The sequence below is a fragment of the Danio rerio genome, chromosome 19, assembly GCF_052040795.2.
Source record: "Danio rerio strain M-AB ecotype USA chromosome 19, GRCz13ab, whole genome shotgun sequence".
NCBI classification, from domain to species: domain Eukaryota; kingdom Metazoa; phylum Chordata; class Actinopteri; order Cypriniformes; family Danionidae; genus Danio; species Danio rerio.
In genome coordinates this window covers 3,171,260-3,198,369 of record NC_141039.2, presented here as the reverse complement: position 1 = coordinate 3,198,369, position 27,110 = coordinate 3,171,260, and the positions used below count along the sequence as shown (strand labels likewise).

The window sequence follows — 27,110 nt, the reverse complement described above, 5'->3', positions numbered from 1 at the left end:
AATTTACATGCTACCCCTGGGAGACATTATTAAAAGACATGGGATCAGCTTTCACTGCTATGCAGATGATCCTCAATTATATATCTCAACTAAACCTGATGAGACGTCTGAACTGTCTTAGCAAACTGAGTGTATTAAAGATGTTTAAGACTGGATGACCAATTATTTTCTCCTCTTAAACTCCGACAAAACAGAATTATTACTTATTGGGCCTAACTGTTGTACACAGCAGATCTCGCAACTCAATCTACAATTAGAGGGATACAAAGTTATTTTCAAGCTACTTTAAAAGCTATTAAACACCTTTATATGCGTTAAGCTTGACAGCCCATTTTTACATTTTGATATTAAGCAGACATTTGCCAAATTCTTCCTCCAGTTTTGGTGGTTGGGTCATAGAGTGGGTCTCCACTGGGCTTGATCTCTGACTACAGTTATAATTTGAATTGAATAGAGACAATATAATAGATTAGATACAGCAATACATACAACTAATTCTAAACAGAGACCCAACCAATCAACTCTACCTCAGATCAGCTGATGTGTCTCTTTCCTCCAGCTTTGGTGGTTGGGTCATAGAGTGGGCACTCTTCATGGACACACAGCTGGGCTCCAGTGAGTTTGATCTCTCACTATGGTCATAAATTTAATTAAATAAGACAATATAACAGATTTGAGACAGGAGTACTTAAAACAGATTTTAAGCACAGAGCAACCACGCAGAGACCAAATCTGTCCACTTTACCTCAGATCAGCTGATGTGTCTCTTTCCTTCAGTTTTGGTGGTTGGGTCATAGAGTGGGCACTCTTCATGGACACACAGCTGAGCTCCAGTGAGTTTGATCTTTCACTATGGTAATAAATTTAATTAAAGAAATTTAAGACAATATAACAGATATTACAACTGATTTTAAGCACAGAGCAACCACGCAGAGACCAAATCTGTCCACTCTACCTCAGATCAGCTGATGTGTCTCTTTCCTTCAGTTTTGGTGGTTGGGTCATAGAGTGGGCACTCTTCATGGACACACAGCTGGGCTCCAGTGAGTTTGATCTCTCACTATGGTCATAAATTTAATTAAATAAGACAATATAACAGATTTGAGACAGGAGTACTTAAAACAGATTTTAAGCACAGAGCAACCACGCAGAGACCAAATCTGTCCACTTTACCTCAGATCAGCTGATGTGTCTCTTTCCTTCAGTTTTGGTGGTTGGGTCATAGAGTGGGCACTCTTCATGGACACACAGCTGAGCTCCAGTGAGTTTGATCTTTCACTATGGTAATAAATTTAATTAAAGAAATTTAAGACAATATAACAGATATTACAACTGATTTTAAGCACAGAGCAACCACGCAGAGACCAAATCTGTCCACTCTACCTCAGATCAGCTGATGTGTCTCTTTCCTTCAGTTTTGGTGGTTGGGTCATAGAGTGGGCACTCTTCATGGACACACAGCTGGGCTCCAGTGAGTTTGATCTCTCACTATGTTCATAAATTTAATTAAATAAGACAATATAACAGATTTGAGACAGGAGTACTTAAAACAGATTTTAAGCACAGAGCAACCACGCAGAGACCAAATCTGTCCACTTTACCTCAGATCAGCTGATGTGTCTCTTTCCTCCAGCTTTGGTGGTTGGGTCATAGAGTGGGCACTCTTCATGGACACACAGCTGGGCTCTGGTGAACTGGATCTCAGTCTATGGTCAAAGATTTAAATAAACAGAGACAACATAGCAGATTCGAGACAGCAATACATAGTGTAATGTAATGTGTATTTATATAGCGCATTTATTGTGTATGGCCATACACCCAAAGGGCTTCACAATCATGAGAGGGGGGTCTCTCCACACCACCACCAGTGTGCAGCTCCATTAGGATGATGCGATGGCAGCCATAAGACAATAGCGCCAGTGCGCTCACCACACACCAGCTATTGAAGAGACAGTGATAGAGCCAATTCAGTGGATGGGGACGATTGGGAGGTCCTGATGGTTAAGGGCCAATGGAGAAAATTTACACCCCTACTCTTTACGAGAAGTGCCATGGGATTTTTAATGACCACAGAGAGTTGGGACCTTGATTCAATGTCTCATCCGAAAGACGGCGCTCACTGACAGTATAGTGTCTCCTTCACTTTTACTGGGTCATTAGGACTCACATAGACCTCAGATTAAGCGCCCCCTGCTGGCCTCACTAACACCACTTTCAACAGCAACCTAGTTTTCCCATGTGGTCTCCCATCCAGGTACTGACCAGGCTCAGTCCTGCTTAGCTTCAGTGAGTAACCGGACTTGGGCTGCAGGGTGATATGGCTGTGGATATCAACTGATTATAAAACCCAGAGAAACCATGCAGACACCCAACCAATCAACTCTACCTCAGATGAGAGGATGTGTGCCTTTCCTCCAGTTTTGGTGGCTGAGTCATAGAGTGGGCACTCTTCATGGACACACAGCTGGGCTCTGGTGAACTTGATTTCTGACTACGGTCAAAAATTTAAATGAACAGAAAAAACATAGCAGATTACAGAACGCAATACATACAACTAATTCTAAACACACAGAAACCATGCAGAGACCAAATCTGTCCACTTTACCTCAGATCAGCTGATGTGTCTCTTTCCTCCAGTTTTGGTGGTTGGGTCATAGAGTGGGCACTCTTCATGGACACACAGCTAAGCTCCAGTGAGTTTGATCTCTTACTATGGTCATAAATTTAATTAAAGAAATTTAAGACAATATAACAGATTTGAGACAGGAGTACTTACAACTGATTTTAAGCACAGAGCAACCACGCAGAGACCAAATCTGTCCACTTTACCTCAGATCAGCTGATGTGTCTCTTTCCTCCAGTTTTGGTGGCTGAGTCATAGAGTGGGCACTCTTCATGGACACACAGCTGGGCTCTGGTGAACTGGATCTCTGACTATGGTTATAAATAAATTAAATAGAGACAACATAACAGATTAGAGACAGCAATACATACAACTAATTCTAAGCACACAGAAACCATGCAGAGACCAAATCTGTCCACTTTACCTCAGATCAGCTGATGTGTCTCTTTCCTTCAGTTTTGGTGGTTGGGTCATAGAGTGGGCACTCTTCATGGACACACAGCTGAGCTCTGGTGAACTTGATTTCAACCTGTGAATTTAAGATTAATACAACAGAACAGAGATAACAATTCATACTCTGTATAGTGGATTTCACTTGTTGATGTGGAGATGTTTATAAATGGCGAACAGAGATACCATGACACAACAGAAGGATCTTTGCATCCCTAATCAAGCCAAAGAACAGAGACACTGTTTCAGACAGGATTAGGCCATAAATTGGAACATTTAGGTAATTTACCTTAGAAAATATTTTGCTAGTGCCCATCTTAAGAATTAAAACAAATGCGCTGATATATTTTAAGATCATATCCTTTGATTTAAAAAAGCTCAGACTTGCATTTTAGTCTGGAGCAAGGCTGTAAAAAAACAGGGGTTTGAATATATCTCAGCATTTGCATTTGACTTGCCTGCATTGGGGAAAAAAATCTCCACTGCTGAACATTTCTTTGTCCTCCATAATGCTTCATGTAGCTGGTGAGTCTTCAGGCCTAATGAGTCAGAAACACATTTAAACACAATCATAAAACAAGTATTTTAATTGAACTGTAATTACTTGAAGAAATAACTGACGAAAAAATCAGCACACTCTCAAACAATTATTTGCTTGGCACTGATAATGGCCAACACTTGATCGAAATCTTTGCCTATTTCAGTTAACTGCTCGTCACAATCTTGTCGGTGCCCTTTTGGTTTTTGGTGTTTGACAGTGACTTTTCTTCAGTCATTTCATTCTTTTGGGATTTTTTGGTCTAAGCACCTGTTGGAACTTTTTGAAGGCGCAGTCAGTTTTTGCTTGTTTATTGTATTTACTAGTTCATTCCTTAATATATCACATTCATTAACCTGTTATTAAACAAATTAATTAACTGATATAGCAAATATATGTGGAAAAAGTAGTGAGTGTTTTTTTATATTTATTTTCTGAATTATATCAGTCAAATTATAGATGTCCCCCGGGAGGAGCTCGGAGTTGAGCCGCTGCTCCTCCACATTGAAAGTCGTCAGCTGAGGTGGCTCGGGCATCTGTTTCGGATGCCTCCTGGATGCCTACCTGGGATACGTTTGAGGGACTATAAATGAATGACAGATAAAAATTCATATAGCCTGCTGATATGCTTATATAACTAATGTTTGTTTTCTGTTACTGTACATCCCACCCAATTTTCAAGGGATGGACATCAGCGTGAACCTAACAACAACAACAACAATGTTAAGACTAAAAATGGTATGAATTTACCCTGTCTACCACTCTAAATACAAATATGTTGGATAACTGTCATTTATAGCAACCTAATTACTGTACAAAACAGGTTTAAGCACTAAAAGATTATTGTTTTGTCTGCTTTATCCTATTCTGTACACTTCACAGTAACACGAGTGACCGTCGAATATTAAAAATGTTAAATTAATTATTGGAAAACATTCATTTTGAACACAAAGTTGTGGGGTTGGAAAATCAACATTGATGTCTGTAGTAAGTCAGTGAGGCATTTGCGAATGTACTTCACCCTTTAAAATCTTAAAATTACGGTTGGGTGATTTATACTGTAAATATTTTTCAAAAATATTTGTGTACTGTAAAAATATAAATGAAAATATGAGTAAATCACACAGCAAGACTGTCTGGCATCTGGGAATCTTTAGAGTGAGAAAATTACAGTAGGTTAAATTAGCGTAAATATTTATCGAAAGTATTTTGTATACTGTACATATATTAATGGAAAGTTTGTAGTAGCTGTGAAGTTAGTTTAATTCCCAGACATGTGAGCACACATTAGAATGAGAAGCTTTTATCTAGGTGAAATACTTTAAATATATTTTCCTATATATTTGTGTGATGTTTACATAAATAAAGGGAAAATGTGAGAAAATAACATTTAGGTGGTTTAGCTGATGTGTAATGTATGCTTATGACAAAAGATATTGAATTTTTTTCTGCTTCGCATGTAAGCATACCGTATAGTGTAGCCTTGTTATCTGTAGTAAATCGTTTTGTCCTCTAACCATTTACTGGAATCTTCGAGGGAAAAAAGTCCTGTTTCGCGTTTCTGTACGTTTTTGGTTCTGTCGATATAACTCGCAGATGATCCCTAAAATTGCGTGCGCCTTAAACCAACTTACTTTACCGAGCTTCTGTAGCCTTATTAATTACTGTGATTTTGTATTGTCTTCGCAACGTGTTCCATTATCTAGTTTCCTCTCTCATATTTCGCTATATGTGTATGAGAACTTGCCCCTTGTTTTCTGTAGTTTTTAGCTAGACTAGTATAACAGTGTGTTCCCTAGATTGTTTCTTTATTTTGCTTTGTTGCTTTTACTGCGTTTAGATCATCAGCTTGTATTTCGTTTCTGCACAACACGCATGACCGTAAGAAACGAAAAGAAATGCGGTTTTGCTTTTCTAAAAACTTACACGTAACGTAATCATTTGATAGTTGCTAGAGTCAACGCGGAAGTGAATGCAGCTTACCTGACTACACTTACCTGATCAAAATTTATCGCAAGTGCCCAACATGTTGGTCGTATCTCGAGTGTTTTCCATCACCTACATTTCTGCAAATAGAAATACTAAACAAACTACTGAACAATTCATTAACACTATTAACACTGATAATCGTGGTAGGCTATGTAAAATTGTGTAAAATGGTGTCAAATGGCACTGGTAAATTGTTGAAAACACTTTTACTTTCGAGAAAGACACCAGCCCTCTGAAAGTATGTATACATGGGAATGAGAGATATGCACTTGAGCAGTAGTAAACAATTATACAATATTAGCCTACACTCTCAGAAATAAAGGTATAGGAGCTGTCACTGGGGCAGTACCTTTTTAAAATAAACATATTTGTACCTGTAGAGTTAAAGGTACCTCAATGTTACTTTTTAGGTACATTTGGACACTTAAATGCACCTTTGAGGTACCACTGTGGACTTTTTAAGTATAAATGTGTATCATTTGAAAAGGTACTGCCCCAGTGACAGCTCCTGTATCTTTATTTCTGAGAGTGTATAGGCTGCATATTTAGGGAGTATCATAACTAATACCTTAATATATGACATAAAAAACAATACCTTTTAAAACTTTTATTTAATGTTTAAAATGCAAATCTGTTTCCCAGAGATGGGTTGCAGCTGGAAGGGCATCCGCTGCGGAAAAAACTTGCTAGATAAGTTGGTGGTTCATTCCGCTGTGGCGACCCTGAATTCATAAAGGGACTAAGCCGACAAAAAAATGAATGAATGAATAAATTGCAAATCCAATTAGATTCACTTTATTTGGTAAACAAAGCAGGTCTCTCATATATCTACTAAAAGACAGAAAATATTACTGTACAAACTGCACTGTAAATAACCAGATGAACATTTTTATATTAGTTAATAATATTATTAAAATTAACTTAAGAACTGAGTAAATATTGATTTACACACATTTACTCAAATAAACAGAATTAATGATGGACTAAAATCTGTGGAAAATCTGTGAAATTCTGCATGCGCAGATTTCATTTGGGCCTATGGCACATTTTTTTTGCAGTATTTTAAAACTAAATTCCAAAAACATTTACAAAAATTTAAATTACCTTATTTCCATTGACAGCAATTCAGCAATTTTGTGCAGATCTCATGACATCTTCATATGAAATTAAAACCTTCAGGCCAACGAAACTCTTGTTTGGAGAAAAATATTTTCTGGACTTGAAGCAGTAATACTGAACTCCACTCGTCCTGATATCTAAATATGTTCAAGAATGAAGATGACAGCTCAATATTGTTAAACAGGTTTCTGATAAAAAATAATCAGCATGCCTTCGTTTTGATTTCACACAGCAGAATTTAGTTCCAAATAAAGATCTCAAGAATATAGTGATGGATTCATCTTCTGTGTCAAAACCATAATAAACAAACTACAATTCACATTAGAGAGCGTGTGATGTAACATAAATCTTTTATTGACATTTGCTTCTGAACATTATTGTAAAAATGCAGGTTATAGAAAAGACATGTGGTTTCTAGAGCAACAGACTGTAAATATATTGCTTTGAATCTCTCTTTTTTAAACATGTAGTCTTATATTCAGAGCATATCTATATTTACATTCGCAGATTACAGCAACACCCCTAAATGATCATCTCCGGTGGCTTTCTGTTGGACATCCGTTCAGCTTCTTATTATTGAAAATAATTCTTAACACAGTTTTAAGATCAGCTGTAAATCTCCAGGAGTATGAGGTTTCAGCAGATCCCTAAATAATTATTTCAATAAAGTGAATCTCATAAAAAATGGTTAAAAAATAAAGAAACAATAAAATATTGATGTTTTAGTGAAATCAACAAAACGAATAATAAAAAAATGAAAGTGTAATTAAATAAAAAAATTAAAGAGTAAAGAAATAAATTAAAATATAATGTACTTATTATCACACACTGCTGAAATAAAAATGAAATAAATAAATGTAAAAATAAAATATTAATTTTTAAATAACTTGGTTAATTGTTACACTTTACAAAAAAATTTAATTAAATACAATTTAAATAAAATAAAAAAAAACAATAAGAATCTGAAAAAGATGGAAGTATTTGTTTAATTACTCTTCCAAAAAAAATTATAATAAGTATGAAAACTTAATAATGCAAAATTTAAATGTAAAATTAAATAAATAAAAACAAACTTTCTTTGGAATTAAATGCATGACAGAAAATTATTATTATTATTATTATTTTTTTATCAGATTCACTAAACCTTTAGACTGCAAATATCATCATCATCATCTTCGTCTCGATCTGTGAACGACCCACAGTACACTGTAAACATATCTGTAAAGTAGAATTTAGTGATTAATGTCTTATTTTCCTCATTTATTTATGCTTTTTAATCACATTAAGGGACCTTGATCTTTCTTCCAACAAGTATTAATCTTGAAAAGTTAAAAAAAAGTGACTATTATGAACATCTTTAATAGTTTAAAGTTCTATATTGTCATGTTGGTCTTGTATATAGTGCAACAAACACCTTGTAATACACCTCCAGTGCATTTTCAGTCTTATTTCTCTATACATTACTTCTTACACACTATTTCAAACTCTAAAAATGTCAATAAAGTCACTTTTTAAAACCGTAGAGTTGAATTTTCAACACCAAAAACTCCACAGAGCACCAATCAACATCCTATAATGCAATTCACAACCTTAAACAAGCACTTGTGAATCACGAAACTGATATTGTTTACAGTGTAAAGTGTTCTGCATCCTTTCAAAAACACAAGATAACACAAGTGCTGTGTAGAAATACATAATAAAAGCTCTGTGTTCAGTCACAGGACAGTCAGGTGAGATGTTTGCACTTCTGCATCTGTGAACAAATGTGGCAGTGGAGAAACAGATGAAGTTCAGAGCCCAATGGAGAAGCATCTGACTGCAGACCAGCCCAGCAGACACACAACATCATAAGACGTTAATTTTAGGTTAGATTTAGGTCGCCAGCATCTAAGGACAGCGTTATTTTGATGTCCAATAATAACGCTGATATTTGGTTGATTTTAGGTTGCGTTGTCAAGTGATCAAAATCCAACGTTGAGCCAACATTTTAAACTAACGTCATATTGACGTAAATTAATGACATTTATTCGTCAGGTATGGCAACCAAAATCCAACATCTAATAGACGACATATTGGTAACGTCCACACAAGCTGTAACATCATTAAAGGTTGATATTTGGTTGTTTTTAGGTTGCATTTGAAAGCAACAAAAATGCTACGTCTAACATTGGACATTGACCCGATTTTCATTTCCAAACAAAATGCAACATTCCACGACATAAGGGTACAACGTCAATCTGACGTCATGTCGATGTCCTTAATGCGTACACCTAACCCCATTCCTCACAATGACTACATTCACATGGACATCAGTAATCTAATTATTTACCTTAATCTGAATAAGACTGTAATTAAATTGTGTTTACATGAGTTGCTCTTTAAATGTTCCTTTCATCTTCCTGTTTTACTTGTTATAGCACATCGTTCGATTAGCATCATTATTTGACGACGGTTTTCTCTGGCGTTTCACGCAGCAGCAGTTGGTGTTCGTCATCGCACCATATGTGATTTAAGGTTTCGTTTTTAATATTGCGACAGTTTGAACTGCAGTTAATTTCTCATACATATGCATACAAACAGAAGACCACAGGTACAAATTCTCAAGCAAAAGGCCACCTCTGAAATTTAATTCGCCAACTTTTTCAATATCCATTTTTTGCAGAATTTGACAGTTTTCGTGTTCCGCTCGCACCAAAATGTGCTCGCTAGCTTAAAGGCCATTCTCGTTTGTTTTTTGTCAAATGCCTAACAACTGCCGTGTGTGTGTTCAGTCTCAAAATCTAGTGAAAGTACTACAAAACGGTAATAGTTTGATTGCTGTGTTTACATGTCTGTACTGCACTTCAATAATGCCACTAAAACAGGAATACTCCATGTCTTAATTAAATCGCAGTTTACATGGTTGACTAATCGGCCTATTGTCTGTGTACTAAAATCGTTGGCGTCCATGTAAACATAATCAGTGATGTAACTAATGCCGCGAGGGGTGCCAATCGCCACGGACCCTTTGACAAAGTTCAAATCAAAGACTGAGGGGTGGAGGAGTGGAGGTGGTGTCGAACAAAATTGAAGGGCGGGGAGAACCCCACCTACGCCTCAACCCCATATAGGTTTCGTTTTTAATTTTGCGACAAGTTCAACTGCAGTTAATTTCTCATACATATGTATGCAAACAAACGACGGCAGATACAAATTCTCAAGCAACGGGCCACCTCTAGCATTTCATTCGCTAACTTTTTTTAATATCCATTTCTTCCAGAATTTTACGGTTATTGTTTCCCGCTCGCACCAAAATGTGCTCTCTTGCTTGAAGCCATTATTGTTTGTTTATCGTCAAACTCCTGACAACTATCGTGTGTGCGTCCTGTCGCAAAATGTAGCGAAAAGTGCTACAAAACGATAATAGTTTTATCGTTAATAGGATAATAGGATTGCAGTGTTTACATATCTGTATTGCACTGCAGTAATGCCACTAAAACAGGAATACTCCATGTCTTAATTCCATTTCTGTTTAGTTCGATTATCACTTTAGTTTGATTAAGGTCATCGCAGTTTACATGGTCGACTCTTAATCAGAGTATTGTCTTAATCATATTAAAATCGTAGGTGTCCATGTAAACGTAATCAGTGACGTCCCGCCAGGGGCGCCACATGGACCCTATGACACGGATCAATTCAAAGACGAAACTGAAGAGCAGGGAGAACCCCACCCTCGCCTCAACCCCATTTAGGTTTCGTTTTTAATTTGGCAACAAGTTCAACGGCAGTTAATTTCTCAAAGTATGCATGCAAACAGATGACGGTGGATACAAATTCTCAAGCAACAGGCCACCTCTGCCATTTCATTCACTAACTTTTTTAATGTCCATTTATGTCCGGAATTTTAGTTATCGTTTCCCGCTCACACCAAACTGTGCTCTCTTGCTTGAAGCCATTATTGTGTGTTTGTCGTGAAATGCCTGACCACTGCCGATTGTGCATCCTGTCGCAAAAATCTAGCAAAAAGTAGGCTACTACGAAGCGGTAATATTTTGATTGCGGTGTTTACATGTCTACACCGAACTTCAATAATGCCACTAAAATAGAAATACTCCTCGTCTTCCATTTCTGTTTAGTTCGATTGTGACTTTAGTCGTATTAAACTCATCAAAAATCGCAGTTTACATGGTTGACTCTTAATCAGAGCATTGTCTTAATCATATTAAAATCGTAGGTGTCCATGTAAACGTAATCAGTGACGTCACTAATGCCGCCAGGTGCGCCACATGGACCCCATGACACGGATCAATTCAAAGACAAAACTGAAGAGACGGGAGAACTCCACCCTCGCCTCAACCCCATTTAGGTTTCGTTTTAAATTTTGCGACAAGTTCAACTGCAGTTAATTTCTCACAGTATGCATGCAAACAGATGACCACAGAAACAAATTCTCAAGCAACAGGCCACCTCTGCCATTTCATTCACTAACCTTTTTTAATGTCCATTTATTCCAGAATTTTAGTTATCGTTTCCCGCTCACACCAAACTGTGCTCTCTTGCTTGAAGCCATTATTGTGTGTTTGTCGTCAAATGCCTGACCACTGCCAATTGTGCATCCTGTCGCAAAATCTAGCGAAAAGTAGGCTACTACGAAGCGGTAATATTTTGATTGCGGTGTTTACATGTCTACACCGAACTTCAACAATGCCACTAAAATAGAAATACTCCTCGTCTTCCATTTCTGTTTAGTTCGATTATGACTTTAGTCGTATTACAGTCATCAAAAACCGCAGTTTACATGGTCGACTTTTAATCAGAGCATTGTCTTAAACGCGTTGGTGTCCATGTAAACGTACTCAGTGACGTCACTAATGCCGCCAGGGGTGCCACTGGCCGGTATGGACCCTATGACAACATTCTGGTGGGGGCTGTTGTGGATTAAGGCGAAGACCAGGGCAGGGAGGGAGAAGGGTGGTGACGATGTCGCGGACGAAAGTGAGGAGGGGGGTAATGTCCTTGACAAAATTGAAGAGCGGGAAATGGTTGATTGCCCCCTCCCTCCCCTCCAATATGGTGTGGGCCCTTAGAATCATCCTAATTGTCCCAATTTTGAAGAATCATCCCAATTTCGTGGGTCAGAGTTCACCAAGCTTGAACTTGAACTTGTTGCATGTGCTTGCGTTTTCGGTCTGTCACATTCGCTTGCATATGAACGGAAGTTGGGGGGGGAGTACAGTAAGACAGCGGCTTTACCCTTTTGCGTGCATCCCTCTGAGCCTGCATGTGGAAGTCTGCAGCCAGATACTATTGGCCCAATCACACCTTCAGTGGCCCAAAAACCTCTGATCTATCCTGAGCTCGTCATTTACAAACCCAACACTCCCTTTACGATTTCAGTAAGCTGAAGCATCAAGAAAAATCAGTTTAAAAATTTGACATCAGATCCCATTTAAGAAGCTCTTTTGCTGTCATCAACAAAGCCGGGGATTCTTTATATAAAACATCTCGCTATATTAAAATGTCCTCATATTGCATTGCTCTCCCATTATAGTGCTTGGCACAGAAACGTGTTCGCAAACGACTCTTTACATATATAAACAACGTATATAGATATATGTATATACATTCTTACACGATAATGTACAAACAAAGATGTAAGTGCAAATACAATATGCATGCATGTCACTTGAAGAAAATCGCTTTAAAATAGAAATGAGCTCGGCGCTGCGGATAGAGAGCGAGTGAAGGGCGAAACAAAACCTGCACAAAACGAACATCTTCAAGAGCCTCGACCAGCCGACGGACGATAGGAAATAATACTGTCAGGTCACTGTAACAATTACACTTAAGAAAAGCTCAAGATTTCGGCTTCGAAATAAGAAATCAAAGTTCAAATACAAAACCGTCATTATCGTCTATATCAAGATTCAGTATAAAGCGAGTACTTGGCTCTATATGACATCATCATCATGACCTTTGACACCAGGTTGTTTTTTTGTTCGTCCAGTCACTTTAGGGCTGGGCGATATATTTATTTTTGCTTTGCTTATGAAATATATAATATATATATATATAATTTTATTTTATTATGCCATTAAGATTCTGATTCGATGAATCAGTGAATCAGTTCAAACAGTTTTGATTCATTGAACTTATTAAACAAAGTAATTTAAGTAAACGATGAATCGAATATTAATAACAATTTATTGTTTTATTCAATTTTATGCTATAAAAATGAAATAATTGAATTAAAAAAAATAAGGTGGAGAAAAATGCAAGTAGTTTGATTCTTTTCTTTTAATCAGTTCATACTGTTTTGATTGACTGACCTTATCAAATACAATAACTGAACTAAAATATGAAGTTTATAATAATAATAATAAAGTATTGTTTTATTGGATTTTATTTGATAAAATAGAATAAAATAAAATAACAGATGACTTTTATTTTAAAAGTAGGAGTAAAATGCATGCGGTTTGATTCATTTTGGTGAATTAGTTCAAACTGTTTTGATTGATTGAACAAAACAAACAAAGTAATTAAACTAAAGTATTAATTTAATATTAATAATAATCCATTGTTTTATTTTATTTTATTTTATGAAATAATAGGATTTAATAAAATAAAATAATAGATGACTTTTATTTTATTAGTTGGAGTAAAATGCATGCGGTTTGATTCATTTCTTCTCATTTTGGTGAATTAGTTCAAACTGTTTTGATTGATTAAACAAATCAAACAAAATAATTAAAGTAAAATATAAAAAATACTGTGTTGTTTTATTGGATTTTATTGTATAAAAAATAAGAAATAAAATAAAATAATAGATGACCTATTTTAAAAGTAGGAGTAAAAAGCAAGCTGTTTGATTCATTTCGGTTAATCAGTTCAAACTGTTTTGAACTTGTTCAACTGTTTTAACTTAACAAAGTATTTAAAGTAAAATATGAATTGAATATTAATAACAATTTATTGTTTTATTGAATTTTATGTTATAAAAATAAAATTACTGAATAAAAATTTAAGTTGGAGAAAAATTCAAGTAGTTTGATTCGTTTTTGAGAATCAGTTCATACTATTGATTGATTAAACTTATCAAATACAATAATTTAACTAAAATATGAAGTTAACAATAATAATATTGTTTTGTTTATTAGATTTTATTTTAGACTGAATAAATTTATGGATGACTTTTATTTTAAAAGTGAAAGTAAAACGCAAGCGGTTTGATTCATTTTGGTGATTCAGTTCATACAGTTTTGATTGATTGAACAAATTAAAACAGTTAAACAAAAATATTAATTTAATATTAATAATAATGTATTTTTTAATTGGATTTGGATTTATAAAAATAAAAATATTTGTTAAATAAAACAATAGATGACTTGTATTTTAAAAATAGTAGTAAAAAGCAATAGGTTTGATTCATTTCCGTGAATCAATTCAAACAATTTTGATTTATTGAACAAATCAAGCAGAAATATTTATAAGATTGACAAAAATAACTTAAAAAATTGTATTTAATGCTAATAAAAATGTATTGTTGTATTGGATTTTATTTTATAAAAATAAATTGAATAAAACAATTTGATTCATTTCTGTGAATCAGTTCATACCATTTTGACTGATTGAACAAAGTGCAATAAAGTAAATAAATAAACAAAATAATTAATTTATATAACAACTATGCATTGTATCTGATATTATTTTACAAAAATTGAATAACAGTATAAAATAATAAACAATTTTTGTGGTAAAACCAACTGATTTGATTCGCTTATGTGAATCAATTCAAAACATCCATGCTCAATGAATCGACTTAAGTCTTAAGAAATATTGCTGTTATATTACAATATTACTTTACAATTTGAATAGCAAGATGTTTATTTGGTGTGAATTACAGTTCCTTCAACATTAAATTAGCCTTTAAATTAATTTCTATCAAATATATAAATATTAAAATGAACTGCACACAGTCAAATATTAATTAAATGTATTAAAATATTAATTATATGTTGCAGCCAGAAGGGCATCCACCACATAAAACATATGCCGGTAATTGCCGGTTCATTCTGCTGTGGCGACCCCTACGAAATCAAAGAATAGTGAATGAGTATTAATTATATTATAATCTGGTTAAGATATCGCCCAGCCCCAGCGATCACAAGAGTTCAATCCATATATAAATATGAGCTCCAGAGTGCTGGTAGAAGATAATAACATCAACAAAACAATGCTGAAAAAGTTCACACTCTCCCTGCGGAAAGGAGAAGCTTGTATCGATTTTTTTCTGACATTAAGAAACAATATTAACAATAGGAGAACGGCCTGCTCTCACTGTCCTCCTGCTGATTTGGCTGTGAAAGAGCTTGCCTGCTGGAATAAATACACACGCATCCACCAATGGCGAGTGAGCGGCCGCTGTGATTGGTCAGTTTGTCCAGTGAAGGTGCTGTTTTGTCCAATAGCAGCTCAGCCGTTAAGTGAATGTCCAGTAGGGAGTGCTGTTTCTCTCTCTCTTTCTCTTCAGTGTCTATTTGAGCATCCAGCAGGTGGCGCTCTCTCCTTTCTGCTTTTCTCTCAGACTCTAAAAGCATCAGTTTGTCCTTCTTTCTTGTCTCCCATCTCTCTCCTCTTTCAGACTCTGGGCTCCAGTCTGTGCGAGAGCTCAAACAGAGTCTGCTGATTGTCAATGATGTGGAGGTAATGGACGCTCGAGCGCACTTCAGCACTGTCAACCGCCGAAAGCTCGTTTCCTGACAGGTGAGTTACAAGCAGAATTAATACATAAAAAGAAACAGAATAAACATTTAAATAGATGCATTCAGGCAGTTCTGATGAAGAAAAGATTGATGCACTGCTAAACTGCATGCAGAGCTGGACCCCTTTTAATTAAAACTTAAATTGGTGCATTGATACAGACTATTTCTAGACAAAGCATCACATATTTTTAATCTAATGAATAAAAACTGACTTTAAATCAATCATTTTAGTCTTTTTATAGCCCACTTATTAGTATTTTATCAATAAAATAGTATATCTGTATGAATGTTGTTAAAATACATTTGACATGTTATTTTTAATCATTAAAGGGTTAGTTTACCCAAAAAATTAATATTTACTCACTATTTACACTCTCTCAAGTGATTCTAAACCTTTATAGTTTCTTTGTTCTGTTGCAAACAAAAGAAGATATTTTGAAGAATGCTGAAAACCTGTAACCATTGACTAACATTGTAGGAAATACAAAGACTATGAAAGTCAATGCTACAGGTTCCATTTTTCTAAATATCTTCTTTTGTGTTTAGCAGAAGAAAGAGACTCTTAAAGATTTTGATACTGGTAAAAGGGTGAGTAAATCATGACAGAAGTTGAATTTTTGGGTGAACTGTCCCTTTAACTCAATATTGACCAAATATGGAGTTACTGCACTTCACTTTATGGCTGATTACTAGGGCCTGACAGAATCTGCGGACGGTTTTTGTTATTTACTAAAACAATCTGCGGATTCATGCGGAAATATTTTGGGTGTATCATAACTAAAAACTAAACAAAAATAAATATATTTTTTAAATATAAATATTTTTTTCATATTATCTCTCCCCAAGTATTATATATATATATATATATATATATATATATATATATATATATATATATATATATATATATATATATATATATATATATATATATATATATATACATACATACATGTATTATATATATATATATATATATATATATATATATATATATATATATATATATATATATATATATATATATATATATATATAATATATATATATATATATTACTTAAATATGAAAACATTTATTAAAATATGATTTTTTTTAAAAACTAACTTAAATAAAAACTTGATATATGAAATAAAAATAAACCTTTTTAATTTTTATTTAATGTTTACAATACAAATCTATCTAAACATTCACTTATTTGGTAAACAAAGCAAGTCTTTTACATATCTACTAAAAGACAGAAAATATTACTTTACAAACTATACTGTTACTAAATCATATGTTTATATTAGTCAATAATACTACTGAAATTCATTTAAATTTGAACTTAATAAATGGAAATGTACAAATATTTACACCAGTCATACTCAATGATGGGCTTAAAATCTGCGGATTTCTGCGTGTGCAGATTCTGTGTGGGTCTACTGTTTATCAATGTGATTTTAGATACTGTATAGGTATACTCTTTAAATAATGTTATCAGACTCATGATGTTTAAAAATGAAAATATCCATTTAAATGTATTATCTCTCCCTAAGTGTGTGAATTATATTATATTAATGGTATTCTAAACTATTATTAAGAGTAACAACAACAAAAAAGCATGACAAAAATAAAAATATTAAATTAAATGTATTATTTTTCATATTATTTTCCCCCTAAGAATGTGTATTATATTATATTAATGGTATTCTAAACTATATTTAGAGTAACAAAAAAAAAACGTATGTATTAAAATGTATTATTTTCACATATTATTTTTCCGTAAGAGTGTGTATTACATTATATCAATGGTATTCTAAACTATTATTAACCCTTTATAAGACCCACATTGAAATACTTATGAGGAAAAAAAACTGTCACTAGGATTAAAAAATAAAAATACACACATATATATATATATATATATATATATATATATATATATATATATATATATATATATATATATATATATTTTTTTTTTTTTTTTTTTTTTTTTTTTTTTTGATAAATTATATATATTTTATTATCAATGTAAATCAAGTTACCATACATATTTCCTTGCACAATTAGGGATTAATAAATAGTAACTTAACACATAATGACAAAAATGTTAGAGTAACAAAAATTCCTCCACAAAATGAACCAAAGAGCATCTGATATTAATATGACATCTGTTATAAGGAGAGACTGACCTGTCTGATCCATCTGACAGTGGCGAATGAGTCGGACCGTGTCTGCGATCATGTGCTGAAAACACACACATTAATCAGTAACTCATCTGAAGAGTAAAGGCTGAAGACACTCTCTAAAAACACTCACCAGCTTCTCAAAGTTCACCAGGTTATCGTGAAATGTTTTGTTCCCCTCGTGGATGAAGGTGATGTCTGAAAAACAGCAGAAATCACTTTTTTTATTTAAATTTAAAGACCAAAACCCACCAAGAAATTCACAACATAACCTTTTTTCAAGCAGAAAAGTAATAAAATTAGAGAACAAGATTCAAAACAGTGGATTTAGGTTTAAATTATTCATTAAAATTGATGCAATATATTTCATGTTAATTTGCGCTTAAAACATTTTGCCACTTTGCCCAACTCTCATTTGTGAAATTTTCTGCACAGCATTATGGGTAATGTAGTTTTTAATGGTATATATTTTAATGGTAATGGTATATATTTAATAGTTAATAATGGTATATTAGTTAATATATTTACTAATTAAGTATCAATAATCTTGTAAAGTATTTAATAATTGTAGTTCAACATTAACTAATGCATTATTAAAATACAAAGTTGTGCTTGTTAACATTAATTAATGCACTGAGTTAACATGAACTAACATTATTTAACCTAAATAACATCAACTAACCATAACAAAGATGAATAAATACCGTAATAAACATATTACTAATAGTTTGTTCATGTTAGTGAATACATAATGGATGATTATTTTAAAGTGTTACTAAAACAACAACAACAATAATAATTAGTCAAATAAATATAAACAAATTACATAAATAGAGCTCTCGACATGAGCATCCTCAAAGGTTTATCAGTTACTTCCTTACAAAGAAAATGGAGATTTTACTTCAGTAACCCAAATAATTCCCTTTATATGGTCAGGTGACAGGAAGTGTGTGTTCACCTTTGAGCAGCAGCGGCATGAAGGGTATTTTGGGCGGCTTCATTTTCTTGAAAGCGTCTCTGTAGGCTTTGTGGTTCATGGATGGATCCTGAGGAAGAGAACAGTCAGACGATTCTCTTAACATTACTGACCTCTAGCGGCACAAAAGTGGAGATGCAATCAAAACGAGCCCTATCTGTATGTGTTGTACATCACTTACTGTCAACAGCTCGAGCTCAGAGAAAAGCTTCTTGAACTTTCCAGGAACTTTCTGCAGGAAAGAGGCAGAAGTGTGTATTAGCTTTACCTGGAGATTTGTCTATAATCTCATCTTTAATTGCCACACTATTCAAAATACATATAAACCCTGCTGAAGAATCCAGCTTAAACCAGCCTAGGCTGGTTGGCTGGTTTTAGCTGGTCGACCAGCCTGGTTTTAGAGGGGTTTTGGCCACTTCCAGGCTGGTTTCCAGCCATTTCCAATGGAAAATTACCAGCAAAATCCAGCTAAAACCAGCTTGACCAGCCTGGTTTCAGCTATATATTAATAATAATTCTAATATAATAATAATAATAATAATAATAATGCTTCTAATATAACAATAATAATAATAATGCTTCTAATATAATAATAATAATAATAATAATAATTCTAAAACAACAACAATAATAATAATAATGCTACTAATATAATAATAATAATAATAATAATAATAATAATAATGCTTCTAATATAATAATAATAATAATAATAATAATAATTCTAATACAATAATAATAATAATAATATAATTATAATATAATAATAACAAATAATAATAATAATAATAATAATAAAAATATGTTTTAATAAAATTAGGTTTTATTGTTATTTATTTTTTTATTTTTTGGAAACAAAAACCTGTGAAAACCATTCTCTATTATTCTAATACTACATTCGAATACATTCCAGGCTGGTTTTCAGCCATTTCCAATGGAAAATGACCAGCGAAATCCAGCTAAAACCAGCTTGACCAGCCTGGTTTAAGCTGGATATAGCTGGTTTTGGCTGGACTCCCAGCTTGGCTAGGCTGGTCAAGTTGGTTTTAGCTGGTAATATTCCAGCCTGACCAGCTAAGACCAGGCTGGAAATGCCTGGAAACCAGCCTGGAAATGGCCAAAACCCTTCTAAAACCAGCCTGGTCGACCAGCTAAAACCATCCAACCAGCCTAGGCAGGGTTAAGCTGGATTTTTCAGCAGGGAAGCAGGGGTGCCCAAACTGGGGGGCCGGTGTCCTGCACAGTTTAGCTCTAACTTGCTTCAACACACCTGGCTGGAAGTTTTTGTATACCTTGAAAGAGCTTGGACCAATTATAAACCTTGAAACGAGTGAAGTTGAATGTAAATATAACTGTAAAAAGGCTTAAATGTTATTTGTGAATTGTTAAATGTTAATTACAACACCAAAATTATTAAAATCATGTCCACGCATTGCACGATAAGTCGATTTATTGATTATTGTGACAGGCCCAAGGATATGGTTTTGAACTTAGGCTGATTATGTACTTCCTTAAAAATTGATTCTGGGTTATTTTAACCTGTATGACCTTCAAGCTTTCACCATTGATAATCAGAAATTAATATTAGACTGATTTCTGAAGTGGCATTGAGGTGTTATGTTAAATGCCATTGTTATGATCAGCGCAGTGTTTTTTTTTTATTACCTCCCATGTCTGGTTGAGTCGGCTGACGGCGGCTGTGTTTAAGCCCATGATGATGGCGAACGAGGAGTTGAGGTTCCTCTGTGCTTTACAGCTGAAACACAAACACAGTCGTGACTCACGGAGAGTTAAAACACCCACACGCTAATTAACCTGATGAATAAAGCATTACATCACGCGATGTTAGCTGCAGACCCTCGCTGGCTGATATTAACCCACACACAGACCGTTCACTTATTCATTCTGTAAGGTTTATGGAATTAAATTCAACTGAAAACACAGTTGAGGTCAGAATTATTAGCCCATCTTTGAAGCCCATCTTTTGTTTTCTTTTTAAAATATTTCTTAAATGATGTTTAACAGAGCAAGTAAATTTTCACAGTATGTCTGATAATATGTTTTCTTCTGGAGAAAGTCTTAATTGTTTTATTTCGGCTAGAATAAAAGCAGTTTTTAATTTTTTTAAAACCTATTTTAAGGTCAAAATGTTAAGCTATATATTTTTGTTGAAAGTCTAGAGAACAAACCAGCAATACAATTATACAATAATTATAATAAATATACAGTAATTATACAATTGCTTGCCTAATTACCCTAACCTGCCTAGTTAACCTAATTAACCTAGTTAAGCCTTTAAATGTCACTTTAAGCTGTATAGAAGTGTCTTGAAAAATATCTAGTCAAATATTATTTACTGTCATCATGACAAAGATAAAATAAATCAGTTATTAGAGATGAGTTATTAAAACTATCATGTTTAGAAATGTGTTGAAAAAATCTGCTCTCTGTAAAACAGAAATTGGGGAAAAAAATAAAAGGGGGTTAATAATTAAGGGGGGCTAATAATTCTGACTTCAACTGTATGTGTGATTGTTTTGTGAGCTTTGCAATAACAACAATTACAGCAAAATTCTATAATAATAATAATAATAATAATAATTTTATAATAATAATAATAATAATTCTAATATAATAATAATAATAATATGTATAATATAATAATAATTCTAATATAATAATGATAATAATAATAATAATAATAATAATAATAATATAATAATTCTAATATAATAATAATAATAATAATAATAATAATAATTCTAATATAATAATGATAATAATAATAATGATAATAATAATATAATTCTAATATAATAATAATAATAATAATAATAATAATAATAATAATAATAATATGTTTTAATAAAATTGGGTTTTATTGTTATTTTTTTAGGAAACAAAAACCAGTGAAAAACATTCTCTATCATTCTAATACTACATTTTACAATATTTTAATACAAATATAAACTATAATATATATTAACTATATAATATTATCTTATTTAACATATTTTTAATTCCTAAATAAACTTCCCTGAAAAATTTAGAATAAACACTTAATTGATATATATATATAAATTGCATAAAGTTTTACAGTATATAAATGAAGCCCTGGTAAAAGCATTACTAAACAATCAATATCTGTCACAAATTGCATTATTACATTTTAATATTTAATGTTAAATAAAAAAGCGTTATTACATTATAATGAAATATAAACTAACATAATAATTTTTTAAATAAAATATATTCATATTATTTTATTTATTATTTTATTTCTATCACTATAGTACAGTACATTATTATGTATTTTTCAATAATAAAGCATTTTACATTTTATACACTATTTAATAGTATTTTTGTTAAGCCTCATCGGTATTTATCTAAACAAAACAGTACTTTTGATCAAAGCTGAACTGTATATTGCTTATTTTTCTCTTACATCTGTCAAATAATCTGTAACTAAAACTGTCTGGATTGACAGAAATCCTACATGTATTTCTACTGATTCACACCGGGTTCCAATCTGAAGGACTCATCCCTAAGCCCTAATCCCTTCGGAGGGTCCCTCTGAAGGGATTTACAGCACAGAAATGAGCTCTTCTGAGTTGAGTACAGTGTGTCACACCAAACAACTTGAGAGGGGTCTGGATGCAGACCTGGTGCAGTGCAATCTGAGCTGCATCCAATGCTTTTTAATGCGCTCACCTAACCCCGCCCGTCACAGTGGCGTCACTCACTCCATTGAGTGCATCGTGTCTGACATTGCATCTCAGCTTGCGTCATGAAGGCTGCATCCAGATACTATTGAACAACTTCACTGCTCAAATGAACATGCCCCGAAGTGTCCATCAGTTGTATTTTTAAAAACCTTTCATTTCAAAGGGCCCTTCAAAGGGGTCAGTTTTGAACTACACTTCAATATAGCGTCCAGGATTGTGTTTACATCGAAGTGCCCTTCGTAGGGCGATATATCCCATCTGTAAAGCACCGAGAAACTCACTGAGCAGCGATCTTGATGAACTTTTTGAGCAGTTGCACTCGTTTGCTGAGCGACGGGCAGAGCAGCACCTCAGACATCACCCACTGCTGCACCTCATTACAGCGCTGCAGCAGGAACTCCAGTGCCACCGTGTGGCCACTGCTCGCCTGACGGCTGAACGTGTAGAAGATCAGCTCTTGCTGTAAGACAGAGACAGAGGGAAAAAAAACAACATCAGATGTGTCCATACGCTGCTCTGATCAACCGGCTGGATCTACATTATCCCTTACTTGAATCACATATTCTTGATTTTATTGCATGGATGCATTAAATTGATCAGCTGACACTAATGTAGTGTTACACACAAGATTTGTATGCGAGATAAACACTGTGTATCTGAGAAGCTTCACCTCGTGGATTGAGTTGAAGAGGTTCCAGTCGAAGTTTGTAAGAGCCACAGCCACGTCCCATGTGTTTATACCCAGCAGCCTGACAGGCTTCTGGCCCAAATCTGGACATTCTGTCAGTGGCGGCTGGCAGATACACACAGATATCATTAATATCATATCATTATATATATCATTAATATCATATCATTATATATATATTATTGTGTGTATATATATATATATATATATATATATATATATATATATATATATATATATATATATATATATATATATATATTATTGTGTGTATATATATATATATATATATATATATATATATATATATATTATTGTATATATATATATATATATTATTGTATATATACACACACACACACACACACACACACATATATATATATATATATACATACATATATACACACACACATATATATATATATATATATATTATTGTTTGTATGTATATATATATATATATATATATATATATACACACACACACACACACACACACACGTATATATTTTATACAACAGTTCTGTCTGGTTCTTAAATCTGATTGGCTGATAGCCATGTGATATTTTATATATATATTATTGTTTATACATGTGTATATATATATATATATATATATATATATATGCATATATATATATTCAAAGGGGTGAACACACACACACACACACATACACATATATATATCCATATATATATACATACATATATATATATATATATATATATATATATATATATATATATATATATATATATATATATATATATATATATATATTTTATACAACAGTTCTGTCTGGTTCTTAAATCTGATTGGCTGATAGCCATGTGATATTTTGCCAGTAACAGCAGACAAAGCCCTCTTCACCTTTGTGTATTACTCTGCCCACGTACAGTAAGCAACAAGCAGAAGTCTACAGTTTGACAAATATTGCAGATGTTGGACAACATAATGTACTTTTGGGGCTTTTATTAGGCGAGAATGTAGTTTTTTAGATTGCAACTAATCAGTTTATTTATAAGGATAGTGAAATATATTTTGAAATATTTATCGTTTTTGAGAGAGACTGCGTCACAGCCATTAGCCTGTCTTTGAGCAGACCAAAGATGGTTGACGTTGTCCATCCACAAGAGGGCGACAGAGACCGCATAATAAGCCCTTACAGGTGAGGAAAAACCTAGCGTAATTTTAAACTACAGCTGATCAAATTATGATAAAACTGGTAAGTGGCTTTTTAAGTCGAACTATTTTTTTTATATATATTGTAGTGCTGTATTTTTAGGCTGCCATAGTGTGTTGAGTGTGAGATGGGACTCTTGGATTGTGAGATGGGACTCTAAGATTTTAAAGTCGTTAAACCGGAGATGGCCATCTGTTTCTAATGCGTCGCCTGTTTTCACTATTGAAGACTAGTTTAGTAAACAGAAAAAAAAGAAGAAATATCTGCATGTGTTCATTGTTTTTCCTTATAGCAAACGCAACAGTATTCTGGTAGTGTTTGCTTTGCTTTGGCTTTTTCGAGGTTAATTATTGGGCTCTCCTGATTGCAACAGAGAAATATTGGGAAATCTCTGCAGACTGATGGCATTTCATGCCGTTCATCCTTAGAATCTTAAAATGTGAGCTAAATCAGCTGCTTTGTCATTATTTTAGACATTACGCTAGAGAATCATTCAAACACTAGCTCTAAAGTGACGTTGGTGAGCTAGTAACGGTTTCTGCTGTTCTGACGTCAGCTGCAGATGTCAAGGAATGGCTGAAGAAAGTAGTTCCTCTTACATAAGGGTTTTGAGCCTCTCCATGTTTGATTTTCTTTTTGTATACATACGATTATTCTATCGAACTGTTGTATAAACACAACATCACACTCGTAGCAGTGGGATGTGGCTGTATATCGTCACTGGTGGGAGACCACATCTTACTGCTATGAGTGTGACATTGCTCATATATATATATATATATATATATATATATATATATATATATATATATATATATATATATATATATATATATATATATATATATATATATATATATATATATATATATATATATAAAATTTTCTTTTAAATTTAGTGTGTGTACCAGAATCTCGCTGAGGTCTCTTCGACAGGCGATCAGTCTGCCAGGAGCCACCAGAGACTCGGAGTAAATACTGTCATGCGGCTGCAGGACCCTCTTCTCTATCACACAGAAGAGACAGAGAGGTATAGATATTTATTCTGTCTGTCATGTGTGTCTGTGTGTACATGAGTGTGTGTGTGTGCATATGTTTGCGTCTGTGTGTGTATGTTTGTGTCTGTGTGCATGTGTGTGCTCACAGTATGCACAGAGTATGTTTGACTTTGTGTGTGAGTGTGTTTGAGTTTGTGTATGTTTGTATGTTGCTTGTGTCTGCGTGTGTGTGTGTATGTTTGTGGATGTGTGTATACGTTTGTGTGTGCGTATGTGTTGTGTATGTGCACATTTGTTTGTGTCTATGTGTGTGTGTGTGTGTGTGTGTGTATGTGCATATGCTTGTGTGTCTTTGTAAATGTATGTCTATATGCGTGCCTGTGTTTATGAGTGTGTGAGTGTGCATATGTTTAGGTTTGTGTGAGTATACAGTATCTATATGTTTGTGTGTGTGTGTGTGTGTCTGTGGATGTTTGGTATTGTGTCGGTGTGTGTAAGTATATGTTTGCGTGTGTAAATGTTTGTGTGTGAGAGTATGTTTATGTGTATGTCTGTGATTTTGTGTAATTGTGTGTGTGTTTGCGTGTGTGTAAATGTGTGTGTGTCTGAACCTCCGCTGTAAGTTTGGGCCAGCAGCATCATGTCGTCTTCACATCTGTCCATCCGCTGGGAGACGATGTGCAGCAGCTCCTGAGCCACGACTGCAGGCTTCACACGCATGCTCAGATACGAGTCACAGCTCACGTACACACGACACATCACTGACAACACACACACACAGAGAAAGAGAGAGACGGGCATCAGTTACTGCTATTCATTCGGGAGTGAAAACTGACCAAACTGATCCTGGAATCATGTTAATGCACACAAGTTTTGATGTTTTGTTGTTTGTATTTATTGCACAGTCAATGCTTAATTTTAGCAAAGCATTATCAGAATTATTAGATTGAGGTTTTACCATCTCTACTCTCGACGGGAGACGCTCGCAAAGAAACAGAGTTTTCCTTCAGACTCAGCTGCTGGTATAGTGCTTTATTCTGGAAACACAAAGGCATTCACAATTAAAATCATCTAAAAATAAAATAAAATATCTAAAATATATATTGTGTTATTATTCATTCATTCATTCATTTTCTTGTCGGCTTAGTCCCTTTATTAATCCGGGGTCGCCACAGCGGAATGAATCGCCAACTTATCCAGCAAGTTTTTACGCAGCGGATGCCCTTCCAGCCACAACCCATCTCTGGGAAACATCCACACACACATTTACACACACGCACTCATACACTTTGGACAATTTAGCCTGCCCAATTCACCTGTATCACATGTCTTTTGACTGTGGGGGAAACCGGAGCACCCGGAGGAAACCCACGCATTTTGTATTATTAGAAAGTTTCAATTCATTTTATGGAAGTCACAGAAAAAAAAATCATTGTGAATTTTTTATCACAATTGTGACTTTTATTTTTGCAGTTTGAAGAAAAATATAAATATATATTTTTATACATATATTAATAAATTAATATATATATATATTATATATATTTATATATATATATTAATAAATTAAGTCAGAGTTGCGGAAAAACCTAAAACGGCCAAACTTTGGTCGCAAATGTGAATATAAACCTAGTTTTTGGACAAATGTCAGGGTAAATCAATCTCCGCTTGCCAACTGATAGCCATTTTTGGGATTTTGCCCTCGTCATATAATCTTACAAAGATACAATCTGATTGCATAGCTTTTATTGTGCTCCTAGCCAGTGGTGTAAAGTAACTAATTACAAATACTCAAATTACTGTAATTAATTCCTTTTTCTCAGGATTTGTAATTTACTGAGTAGTTTTAAAAATGTGTACTTTTACTCTCACTAATTTCTTTAAACCTGCAGTCACTACTTTATT

General features: G+C 33.7%; 2 protein-coding genes across 5 annotated transcripts in view; both read right to left on the bottom strand.

The window, feature by feature from the left end:
- LOC100536924 (NACHT, LRR and PYD domains-containing protein 3-like) overlaps window positions 1-5,850 on the bottom strand; it is a 28,289-nt gene extending 22,439 nt beyond the window's left edge. For both annotated transcript variants that reach the window (XM_088651462.1, XM_088651463.1), the window contains exons 1-12: window positions 5,609-5,850; window positions 3,532-3,612; window positions 3,048-3,152; window positions 2,830-2,934; window positions 2,606-2,710; window positions 2,387-2,491; window positions 1,602-1,706; window positions 1,384-1,488; window positions 1,174-1,278; window positions 956-1,060; window positions 746-850; window positions 528-632 (exon numbers count right to left, since the gene is read on the bottom strand). In XM_088651462.1, the coding sequence (XP_088507588.1) occupies window positions 528-632; window positions 746-850; window positions 956-1,060; window positions 1,174-1,278; window positions 1,384-1,488; window positions 1,602-1,706; window positions 2,387-2,491; window positions 2,606-2,710; window positions 2,830-2,934; window positions 3,048-3,152; window positions 3,532-3,581 (1,100 nt within the window). In that variant the 5' untranslated portion in view covers window positions 3,582-3,612; window positions 5,609-5,850. The remainder of the gene's footprint in view (window positions 1-527; window positions 633-745; window positions 851-955; window positions 1,061-1,173; window positions 1,279-1,383; window positions 1,489-1,601; window positions 1,707-2,386; window positions 2,492-2,605; window positions 2,711-2,829; window positions 2,935-3,047; window positions 3,153-3,531; window positions 3,613-5,608) is intronic.
- A 7,544-nt stretch (window positions 5,851-13,394) lies between these two features.
- The window catches only part of rapgef5a (Rap guanine nucleotide exchange factor (GEF) 5a), a 111,380-nt gene continuing 97,664 nt past the window's right edge, over window positions 13,395-27,110 (bottom strand). For all 3 annotated transcript variants that reach the window (NM_001442764.1, NM_001442765.1, NM_001442766.1), the window contains 11 exons: window positions 26,164-26,242; window positions 25,817-25,966; window positions 25,116-25,213; window positions 23,003-23,125; window positions 22,614-22,792; window positions 20,273-20,363; window positions 18,789-18,839; window positions 18,590-18,677; window positions 17,765-17,829; window positions 17,638-17,692; window positions 13,395-15,454 (listed from right to left, as the gene is read on the bottom strand). In NM_001442764.1, the coding sequence (NP_001429693.1) occupies window positions 15,336-15,454; window positions 17,638-17,692; window positions 17,765-17,829; window positions 18,590-18,677; window positions 18,789-18,839; window positions 20,273-20,363; window positions 22,614-22,792; window positions 23,003-23,125; window positions 25,116-25,213; window positions 25,817-25,966; window positions 26,164-26,242 (1,098 nt within the window). In that variant the 3' untranslated portion in view covers window positions 13,395-15,335. The remainder of the gene's footprint in view (window positions 15,455-17,637; window positions 17,693-17,764; window positions 17,830-18,589; window positions 18,678-18,788; window positions 18,840-20,272; window positions 20,364-22,613; window positions 22,793-23,002; window positions 23,126-25,115; window positions 25,214-25,816; window positions 25,967-26,163; window positions 26,243-27,110) is intronic.